The sequence below is a fragment of the Arachis stenosperma genome, chromosome 5, assembly GCF_014773155.1.
Source record: "Arachis stenosperma cultivar V10309 chromosome 5, arast.V10309.gnm1.PFL2, whole genome shotgun sequence".
Classification (NCBI taxonomy): Eukaryota; Viridiplantae; Streptophyta; class Magnoliopsida; order Fabales; family Fabaceae; genus Arachis; species Arachis stenosperma.
Window position 1 is genome coordinate 135,220,417 of NC_080381.1, and position 11,990 is coordinate 135,232,406.

The following is an 11,990-nucleotide window of genomic DNA, read 5'->3' on the forward strand; positions in this document are numbered from 1 at the left end:
TTCCATGTCTTCACCAACCTCGGATTAGCTCCTAGAGATATTCCAAGGTATTTGACTGGGAGGGCATCCCCCTTACACCCCAGTAAATTACACATACGATCGACCCATTGCTCCTCACAATTAATTGGAATCAAACTAGACTTATCAAAATTGATACTCAGGCCTGACATCAACTCGAAAACTCTCAGAAGCCTCTTGTAATTCTTTATAGTCTCCTCTTCTGGTGGGCAAAAGAGAATAGTGTCATCAGCAAACTGAAGATGTGACAATGCTACACTATCTCTACCAACCAGTAATGGTGATATACGACCATTTCTGACTGCCTCTCCAATCATTCGATGCAACACATCCACCACCAGAACAAACAGGAACGGAGATAGTGGGTCCCCTTGTCTCAACCCTCTTTCCATGTTGAAAGGCTTAGATGGCGATCCATTTATCAGTACCGACATAGACGCAGTGGCTACACACTCCATCACCCATGCTCTCCATGTATGCCCAAAACCCATCTTCTGCAGAATAATGTTTACAAAGCTCCACTTAACCCTGTCATATGCTTTTTGGAAGTCAAGCTTAATTAGGGCAGCCTCTTTTTTCCTCAGTTTAAGCCAACTGACTGTTTCACACGCAATAAGCGCCCCATCATGGATTTTCCTTCCCTGTACAAACGCACTCTGAGTCTCTCCTACCAATGCTGGCATCACTGACCTCATCCTCCTAACTAGCACCTTTGAGATAACCTTATACACACACCCCACCATACTGATAGGTCGCAAGTCTTTAATCTCCTTCGCACCTATGAATTTAGGTGCCAACGCCACCCAAGTGATATTGGCATCCTTCGGCAACCTGGCCGTCTGGAAAAACCCCAACACTGCAGCTGTGAATTCAGGGCCAATCTCATCCCAACATCGCTTGATGAAGTTCATGTTGTATCCGTCACACCCTGGCGCTTTGGAGGACTCACAGTCCTAGACGGCCTCTCTGATTTCCTCTGGCGACGATATCACTTCTAGAGCCCTAGCATCCTCCTCACCTATTCGAACCACCAGGCCATCCCTGAACCCCATCATAGGAGAGTCTTCCTGATGGTATAAGTCCTTATAAAACTCTCTGATAGCAACTTTTATTCTAGCCTGATTCCGAACCAACCTGCCGTTGATAACCAGATTATCAATCCTATTGTTCCGCCTTCTAGCTGAAGCTATATTGTGGAAGTATCTTGTATTTCTGTCCATATCATTCACGTGCCTAGACCGCGACATCTGCTTCCAATGTACTTCTTTCCTCACATACCATCGCTCACAGCACTTAACCAATGCCTTTTTTCTAGCCTCTAATGTTCCATCATACACTCCATTGCTGACCATATCATCAATTCTCTTGATCTCTTCCTCAAACTTTATAATCTTGTTATCCATGTCACCAAAATTTGCCTTATGCCATCTTCTCAGTGGTTCTGTCAGCGCCTTCAATTTATCTGTGAATTGTAGTTCTCCCAATCCTCTCCATTCCTCCTTCACCATTCTGCGAAATCCCTCATGTGTAAACCATGAATCAAGGCTCCGGAACAGCCTGGGACCACCTCTCAGCCTCCTACCCTCCACTATTAGCGGGCAGTGATCTGACAAACCCCTTGGTCCACCTCTCATGTGTGCCTCTGGGTACTCTTCTAACCACTCCAAGCTAACCAATACTCTATCTATGCGACTGCATGAACATCCTCGAAACCATGTAAACTTCCGATCAGTGAGCGGCAAGTCCACTAAGTTCATGTCCTGTATCCAAAGCTTAAAATCTTCCGCAGACCATGTCAGCCCAGTGGTGCCTCTTCGTTCCTCTATATGTACTATTTCATTGAAATCTCCCATAAAACAGCACGGAACCTGACATAACCCCGCTATATAACTCAGCTCCTCCCATACCTGAATCTTCTCATCTCTATCATGTGCACCATAGACCAAAACAAACGCACAGTTGAAGCTACTTTTTAAAATAACTCCCTCAACACACAACCACCTTTCCCCCTTATAACAGTTATTTAATCTGAACATCTCCTCATCCCACATTAGCAGTAGTCCACCAGACGCCCCGTCAGACCCTACATATTCCCAACCTGGAATACCTTGTCCCCAAATTCTGGCAACATCAAATCTCGTCACTATCTGCCTTTTAGTTTCGATCAAACCTAACATTTGTAGTCTATGTTTATTCCTTAGGTCCTTTACCATTCTCAACTTTCCATCCCCCCTCAACCCCCTTACATTCTTTGACTATCTTATATATGGTCTTTTAGGATCTTCTTCTACCATTATATTTTGTTGATCTTTTCACATGTCCAATCCCTATGAGAAGAGATCTTACCATCTTTCTACAATAAATGTTACTCCGATTTTTTCTCTTATATTTTCGTTCTTCATTTTGTTCATACGTGTGTGGCCGTTAGTGTCTTCATTTCTACTATGCTTAATTTATGCTCCTGACACTTTGTTCTATATAACATAGCTGGCCTAATGATAGTGCAATAAATTTTTCTTTAAATTCTAAAGGTACGTAATAAAGTTTTACGCCCTCTACCACTTTGACTACTCCATTTGTATCCTATGTTTAATATGAAGCTAGAAGAATTGTTGCATGGCCGTGAACGATGCAAACGTTTTTTGGGGTGCCCTAATGATGTTACCCTCTTGGTAGTTGGTACTATTTTCTTCATATATAACTCCATGTCTCCATTTTGAGATAGATGGAAGCTGAAATAAGAAAAGCTATATATCGAACAAATGAAAAGTCAATATGGATTAGAAATTTGAAGATATCTGTTATGTAATTTTGCACGTTTACAGATATTGAATTATAATCTTGTACTTCACGATCATGACTTTACCCCCAACGAATCTTTACTTTGCAAAACCAGCAAGAATCGGAAATAGTCAAACATGCATGCATATTATTATTATTATTTGAAAAAAAATGGAAAAAGATATTGCTAACGTGCTGATTGACACTACAAAAATATTTGGCGTGTGGAAGACAATAACCAATAACCCATCACTCTTGGAAAGAAGGCTTTTAATTTAGAGTTATGTTATTTTCACTCTCTTTTATAATTAGATGAAGTATGGAATTAATAGAATATGGTCATTATATCCAATTTAATCATGAAAAAGAGTGATTCAATTTAATGTTTACAGAGAAGTAAGCAGAACAATAACTTTTTTTTTATCTTTAATTTGCGGCAAGAAAATGAGATTGATTATTATGTAATACAGAAAATTAAGATGATGCAAGCAAGATGGTTAAACCTAATATGTTCAATGTTGGACTGTTAAAACCTTTCTAAAACACTTACGACAGAAAAGCTGACAACAAAATTTTGGAACATATTAGTTGGCTAATTTAATTTCATAAACATAACCATAAAGTAGAGATTAGCTGTTATTGTTTTAGGTTTGGTGACTAGCCTTCCATAGAATTGTTCATGGCGGGCGCACGACTCTTAATCACTTTCTTTTTGTGTTAATCTCATTGTGGAGAATGTTAATTACTTTTAGTTTGAGAAACCACCAAATTAGTCATAATTAGTTGCATCTTCTCTTGACTATTAGAAACTTCCTTCAAAATACTCAAACATCCTCTCCAATACTCTCTTACTTCTTCACTACTTATATATTCTCTGATTCCCAACCATCTCTCCCACCTTAGCAATTTTCTCAATAACATAGGAAATAAAAAGATTAAAAATAAAAACAGCTCCAAATTAAGTATTAGCAATGGCACATTGTTCTCTTTTTCCAAAATCCTACTTCCTTCATGTTGTTCTCATTATGTTTACCTTTCTTGTGGCTACAAGATTGTATGCAAGTGAGTCTCCTCTTACGCTCGATTACTACGCATCGACTTGTCCCACTGTGTTTGATGTTATAAGGAAGGAAACAGAATGTGCCGTGCTCTCTGATCCGCGCAACGCGGCCATGATAGTTCGGCTGCACTTCCATGATTGCTTTGTTCAGGTACTGAGAAATTCTACTACATACTTCACCATGATATTACTATTCACATGTTTTCCTGTATCAAATTCATTTACATGCTTAGTAATTAGTATTGTATGATTAGTTACTGGAGGCTAGTTTGATGAGTACTGTCACAGTCTGTTTTCTTTTGTTTTAAGAGGAATTATTTTTAATAATAAATTAATATGACTGAAAATTTGATATCGACAATTCTTAAATATAATAAAAATGATTTATTATGCCTTCTTCAAAAAAGATTAAGATACAGTAAAAAAAAAGAGTAAAGTGACCAAAAAGTGTACAGTTCACACAAATTAGCTCTTAAAAAAAATTACCAATAAAGTCTTTTAAAATAGTAAACGTAGACACATTACTTTTAAATTAACTCTATAATTAGGTAGAAGTCTTAATTTATTTTTTTTTGGTGACAGGTAGAAGTCTTAATTTGAACTAAAGAAATGTTATATGACTAGCAAATAAATATTATCATTTTTTGCCAGCACTTAACTAACAATAATTTGCACTCATATTTATAGAGATTTTGCACATAAAAAACATATAATTTATACCTATATTTACTAGAAATTTACACACATGAATTAATATAGTTTGTACCTACAATTTTCAAAGTTTGTCCACATAAATTAGTAAAATTTATTTATTAAAAATAATTTAGTATTTATGTCAGTCAAATAATAACCAAAAATACTAAAAATTACTGACCTTTTAGAATTTATCTTTAATCTAATTTGTCCACATTTCTATTGTGGATGAATTCATTAGTACCTTTTTTTTCTTCAAAGATTAATTTGTCAATCAAGTCTTAAAAAAATGAGCTAGAATATAGATGAATAATATTGTAAGCTTTTAAATACAACGGTATGACATGAACGTGTATTTTGTCTATTTTGTCCGTATAGATGTTCTAAATACTAAATAGGTTCATAACTATAGAATTTGGAAATTGCTCAGATTTTCTTTACTATCTTAGTGTATATATTATACGACGCCAAGTTCTATTAGATTATGGGCAAACTTTAAATACACATCTAATTGAATTTGACATTGATCAGGGATGCGATGCATCAAATTTGCTTGATGACACCGTCACACTTAAAGGTGAAAAGAAAGCAGCTACCAACATCCACTCTTTGAAAGGATTCGAATTAATTGATCAGATCAAGAACATGGTTGAGTCCGAGTGCCCCGGAATTGTCTCCTGCGCTGATATTCTTACAATTGCAGCTAGAGATGCTGTGATTCTGGTAAAAGAAACAACTAGTTTATATTATAGCACAAGGGGAAGAAAGTGCAATTAGAACTACCAAAACTTTAACTCATGTATACTTTATTCCTTTAATTTTTTAAACAATCATACCACGTGTATATAAAAAATTAGCCACCAAATCAGTCATCATTATAAAATATATATTGAAATAACACTAAAAATAAATTAATCAATACACATACTTATATACAAATACGTAAGCACTGATTTGGTAATTAATTTTTATGTGCGTATAGCACTTTTGTTTTCCAAAATATATAATCTGGCATTTTTGTTTTACAAAATGTATAATCTGAAAGGTTGCATGATGTAGGAAAAGCCTTTTATTAGAAGAAAAATCAATATCAACAGAAAATTGTTTTTCTGTTAACTATTGGAAAATTGTATAGTGTTGAACACATTTTAAAAATATAAAATGCATCAATCAAAATAAGGGGAGGTTAATGTATTCTTCCTACTATTTATGCAATGTTGTTGTTGGAGTTATGTCATGAACTTCCCATTCTATCCCTGTAGGTAGGTGGACCATATTGGGATGTTCCTGTGGGAAGGAAGGATTCTGTGACTGCAAATATTGATCTTGCAAACACAAATCTTCCCACTCCAGATGAAAGCCTTCTCTCTATCATTTCCAAATTTCTTTATCAAGGCCTCTCTGTCACAGATATGGTAGCCCTTATAGGTATGTTCAAATTATCATCAAGTTTTCTCATTAATAATAAAATACGAATATAAAATTAAAAAATGCAATGGTTTGTTACGGTAGGTGGCTGATTTTGTAACGTACACAAAGTAATCTTGTCAAATTATCTATTCAAAGTTTTTGTAAGGCATAAAATTCGATGTTGTCTACATGGAAGATTTCTGGAAACCAAACCACATGCAAAGTTATACTTATTTTCTTCTCTTTTATTTGTTGTCATTATCATCTTTTACTAAATTATTAGACTAATGTATTTAAATATAACTATTTTTCTATTCAAAAATGTTATTTGTACACTAAAATCAGCTACTAAAATCAGCTACTAATATATTTGTGTATAAATACATGTGTGATTTAATTTATTTTTAATGTATATTTGTATTTCAATATGTATTTTATATTGATGGCCGACTTTGGTGACTAATTTTGATATACACGTAGCATAACTCTTTTCTAGTTATTAAAAGTTCACCAAGTTAGTGACTTAAACCAGATGATGAATTGTACATTATGAGTTTATGACTTAACTCTAGCTAGCATACGAATATTAGAGTTGGCTAACCGTAAGTTTGAAAAAGATAAAAAATAAAAAGCCATCGTTTGAATTTGAATTATTACCAAAAACAACACTAACATGTATTTAGTTGGACTCCCACTTTTACCAAAATTGTCCTTTAACTTCTTCAAGAAAATATAAAGGACCAAAATACATGCAAAAATCTTTTTTGAATCAGTATGCACCGTCTCCAGAGTCCAGACCACATTTTTAATCTTTTTCTAATCATAAATCCTGCAGGAGCTCACACTATTGGCATGGCAAGGTGTCAGAGCTTCAGATCAAGAATCTATGGGGACTACGGATTCACTTCAGTGAAGAATCCAGTTTCAGAGAGCCAACTCAGCAACCTAAGATCTATGTGTCCACCAATTGGAGGAGGAAGAACAGACAATAACATATCAGCAATGGATTATGTTACCCCTAACCTCTTTGACAACTCTTTCTACCAATTGCTCCTAAATGGTGAGGGACTTCTCAACTCAGATCAGGAAATGTACTCAAGTGTGTTTGGAATCCAAACAAGGGAGCTTGTTAAGAAGTACGCGACGGATCCTCTGGATTTCTTCAGGCAATTCTCTGAATCCATGGTGAAGATGGGAAACATTACGAATTCCGAGAGCTTCGTAACGGGAGAAGTCAGGAAGAACTGCAGATTTGTCAATACATGAAGCTCAGTTGTGTGTGTTTTTGTTTTTATCCATGCAATGTTTTGTTTGTTTGTTTTTTCTACACAAAAAGAAGAATCGCCTAATTGATGAATGTTACTTCAGCTATAGGCCTATAGCAAGTTGTTATGTCAAATTTGAATTGGTTTTTGTTCAATGAGAAAATTGAGTGGAGAGTTGATGATCATTTTCAAATTAATTATAATTTGTATTGTATCCAGGTTGTTATGTCAAATTCAAACTAGCGTTTGTTAAATGGCGCACTACTATGTCTATTCTAGAATGGACAGGTAAATTCGTCAATTTGGGTATGTAATGTTACTTATTTTTTAAACTTAGCATTTGGGGTGAACTATCAACTCGGTTTCTGTCCTTTTTCACTAAAGACAACATGATTTTTGACGGAAAAAAATTACTTTGGTGCCTGTCTTTGATCTCTGTGAGACAATGCAATCTTTCTGTGAGATTTTCCGTCAAGCACTGACAGAAATAGCTAATCTAGCACGTTAAGCTAGTGAGGTGGACGTTAAGTGCCAATGTGAATGGTCAGAAACGGATAGGAGCCGATTTCTCCCAAAACTCAAATTGGTCAGGGGTCTATTTATCTTTATTCATTCATACAAAACGACGTCATTTTAACACCAAATTAATTAGGATTTAGGAGTCTATTTGTCAGAGACCTATTTATCCTAAAAAAAATTTGATGCAATATTTTTTAAATTATTTTTTCAATAAATTCTTAAATATATGATATAATAAGTATAATAAAAACTAAATAATAAATTATTCAAATTTAAAAATATCATTTATTAATGAACTAAATAAATAATTCTCAATAAAATTTTAAATACATAAATAATAAAATTGAAATATAATTAATAAATTAGTAATAATAATCATTTAATGTATTATTAGTGTTATAATTTAGATAATTTAAGTAATAAAATAGAAATTAATAAATAAATTATTTAATATATGTGTCATATAATAATAATAATAATAATGTTCTGAGGATTATCAAAAACGTTGATTTGGGTTTGAATGTGAGGTCCAGATCCCTTTGTATGGCAGTATCCGACTTGTTAGTACCGAGGTGTCACTTGTCCGAGTTCCTTATGAGGAGATGATGGGTGGTTCCTACAAGAGACTCCGATACTTAAGTTAGCAAGGACTTTAGGCAGGTTTTTAGTAGATCAGAACGTGAATATACTTGAGGGGGTATCGGTGTATTTATAGTATAGTCAGTAACCACCTTTGTTGGAGTAGTTCTACCTTTATTGGTGGATGACCATTTCCTTTATCCTGAAAATTGTTGAGATCTATCCTTTAGGGGAGATAGAGTTAGTAGGAGAGATTCGGGGAGACAGTTACTTATTTGGATAAGTAAACCAACCCTTTGTCGGCGTGTCCGACCTCTTTAAAGAGGTCGGGTACGGATTGGAGGCCCATTTATGGATTGGGCCTTTTATCGTCATTGGGCCTGGTTTTAGTTGTTGGGCTAGGATATGAACAATGCCCCTGTTTGAGTCTTGAGCCTTTTGAGAGGTATGACTCAAGCAATTTTGCAACCTTGTCTTGACGTCGGGTGCACCGCCTCTCTAGAGGTCGGATACTCGACGTGTTTTTGAATTTTTGAACGTTGCCTCCCTTTAAATGACGGGCTAAGTTGGTGCGACAGTTTTCTCAAATTACGCGCATGTCTTTAAGAGCAGTTAAGGAGGCATTATGCCCCCTCGTCTCTTAAAAAAAGGCTTCCACTCTTCTTCTTCTTCTTCTCCTTTTTTACATTTCTGAAAAGTCTTTGTTACTTTCTTCCTTCGTAAAGAACTTTTCTTCCTTGTTGCCGAAAAAATTCTCTCCTTTCTTTTAGTCATTTACTTTGCGATTCCCTTTCCCAGGACTTTCTTCATTTTGGCTTGCGTTTAACAAAGAGGATCGTCTGTGATTTGCTGTTTGACGTGCCTCTCTCCCGTTTATCTTTCATCGAGGTTAGTGCCTTATCTTTTTGACAATCTTCGTGTCCTATTTGCTTGAGACCACTTCTGAGTGGCTTTTTGAAAAAATGTCGTGGACGTTGGTATGTTTGTTTTTTATTCTTGGAGTTGCTTTCGAAATTTTGGTCTTCCTTCCTCGATTGAGATTGACATAGAGTGTTTGGCTGTGTGTCTGCCGTTTTGTAGAACTGTAGTTGTTGGAAATTGTTGATTGTCATCTTGAGGATTTCTGAATTTTTTGTTGAAAAATTTTCTGAAAGTTATGACAGCTTTGTTGTTTATTTGGCTGCCTTCATATTGTCTCCAATGGTGTCGCCACTAATGGTGTAGGTGGGGATACCATTTCGATGCTTTCTGTATGTAGAAGAGTTAAAAAATGCATTAATTAGTTTTATTTACCTCTGCCCGACTTGTTTCGAACGATTTCTTAACTTTTGTAGTAACGTTCTCTTTATTTTGCATTTGTAGGTGTAGCCTTTATGTCACGTTCTGTTGTTCTCAGCATGTCGACCAAAGTTCCCTCTAGCCTCTTAAAATGGGTAGATACCAATGTCCTTTCCTGTGTCCCTGTAGTTGATAAGGAATACTGCATGGTCTTCCATAGGCACCATAGGATATGTGAGAACCGAGAGGACGAGAGGAATTATGAGCTAGTGGTACCCGATCCCGAGGAGAGAATTTGCGTTCCTCCCCTAGATAAGTCGAAGCACCCATTTTTCTATGCTTGCGATTGCTTTTCTCGAAGTTAGGCATTGTACTCCCCTTTACTGATTTCGAAACTAATATTCTTTGGTCCTACAATGTTGCCCCTGCTCAACTTCACACCGAACTCTTGGGCCTTCTTGAAAATTTTTCAGCTTCTATGTGGAGAGCTGGAGGTCCGACCTTCTATGAAGGTCTTTTTTTATTTGTTTGTCTTGACCTAGCTTGGGACATTGAAAGGGAAGGCATGTTGGTTTTGCTTCCGTGTCGTCCAGGATAGAAAGGTTTTTTTCTATTTTTGACGAATCTTTTCATTATTTCAAAAATCACTATTTTAAGATCCGAACTGTAGAGGATGTCCGACCTTTCTATTTAGATGAAAATGACGAGCCTTCCTTCCCTTTATACTGGTAAGAGGAACCCGTAATAGCTAAGTATAGCATAGATAAGTTAGATGAGATTGAGAGGTGCTTTGTGGACGTGTTACAAGAGTGCTGGGACCAGGCTCCTTACTTAAACACCAAAAGGTTCTTAGGGGATCCCAGTCAACTTCGGTCCGAGCTAGGTAGTTTCCCGATCTTTACCTTTTATGATTTCTTAAGTTGTGTTTTGTTGATCTAATGTGCTTTTTGTTCTTGCAGAGACCATGGCTTCTAAGACCTCGTCCATGAAACACCTTCGTCAGACCCAGAATACTGTAGTGTCCCTAGGTCTTCAAGATAAAGAGGCTAGGAAATCGGATTCCCCTAACAAGTTGGACTCGGGCGCTATTGCCCAAAAGAAGATCATCCCCACTCCTTCCGTTTGCCTTATTTCCTCAGATTTGCCTCTAGAAATCTCGGTTATCCCGCCTTCCCCCTCTAGATTAAGTTTGTAAATTCTGTATCACTCCATCAGGCTTCACCTTCTATCTTCAAAGAAGAGCTTGTTCTGGGCTTGCTAGAGCGCCAGGATGCTGCATGCAAAGAGGCCTTAGTTCTCTTTATCAAGATTTTGGATTGAAGACCAAATCTAATCCTTGACTGTTACACTTTGGGTTTCGGTTGTTCTAATAGAAAGGGGGTGACAAAACCAGAAGGCACAAGAAAATTCACAATCCTTGATCAGGTGAACTTCGGTCTCTTCCTCTTTCCAACATCTAGGACATAAGGTTGTACAATGAATACCTATTCTTTGCAAATTTTTCTCGGTTGGGAGGGAGCCATAAAGAATTCTTCAGGTACACTTCAGGACTCTAGGGTGAGCCGGGATTTGACAAAGATGCTTTTAGTTCGGATTCCTCTCCCTATTTGACTGTTCAGCACCATTCTAATGGGATTCCATAGCCAATAGCCTATGGTAAGCGTCTTTAACTTTGAATTCGCTACTTTTTGAGAATTTTTAGTAAAATTAATCTTCTTGTGGGGTTATGGGTATAGGGATTGCTAAGATCTGCTGGGCTTCAAAAGATAGAAACAAGTTCATGATTTTTTGTCTATTCCAGCCTGGGCCTTCAATATTCATCAATTCTCTTACCACTGTTTCCCCTCCATATTTTGTGCCCATTTTAATCCAGTAACCATGTGGAACTTTTGATTTTGATTGTTCTCCCATTTTCCACCTTCCAAAGCCCTCCTAGTTTAAGGACATCCTTGGCGTTCCAGATGCTCCTCCATGAATAGTTTGGAGTGTACCCCACTGTCGATTCCAAAAAATTGATTCTTGGGTAGTATCTAGCTTTAATAATTTTTGGTGCAACCAATTTCGATTGTTTCATGAGTCTCTATCCTTGTTTGGCTAAAAGAGATATGTTAAAGGCCTTAAAACTTTTGAATCCTAAGCCTCCCTCATCCTTCTTCCTGCTTAGTTTTTCCTTTGCTTGCTGACCCAATGGATCTTCTTCTCTCCATCTTTGCTATCCCAGTAAAATCTTCGAACCATGGAATCGAGATATTGGTAGAGACCCTTAGGCAAAAGAAAACATCCCATTATGTATGTCAAAATTAACTAGACCACTGATTTAATGAGTGTTTCTTTTCCTGCTCTCGAAAAATAACCCTCCTTCTATCCTTTTAGCTTCTTCCACACCC

General features: G+C 36.5%; 2 protein-coding genes across 2 annotated transcripts; one reads left to right on the forward strand and one right to left on the reverse strand.

Moving 5' to 3' along the window:
• Positions 1 to 971: 971 nt before the first annotated feature.
• Positions 972 to 2,195, reverse strand: LOC130981459 (uncharacterized). Its single transcript, XM_057905055.1, has one exon. The coding sequence runs from the start codon at positions 2,193 to 2,195 to the stop codon at positions 972 to 974; it is 1,224 nt and encodes a 407-aa protein (XP_057761038.1).
• A 1,515-nt stretch (positions 2,196 to 3,710) lies between these two features.
• Positions 3,711 to 7,412, forward strand: LOC130982252 (peroxidase 11). The gene is made up of 4 exons (XM_057906166.1): positions 3,711 to 4,010; positions 5,084 to 5,275; positions 5,815 to 5,980; positions 6,798 to 7,412. The coding sequence occupies exons 1-4, from the start codon at positions 3,771 to 3,773 to the stop codon at positions 7,226 to 7,228; spliced, it is 1,029 nt and encodes a 342-aa protein (XP_057762149.1). The 5' UTR covers positions 3,711 to 3,770; the 3' UTR covers positions 7,229 to 7,412.
• Positions 7,413 to 11,990: the final 4,578 nt, after the last annotated feature.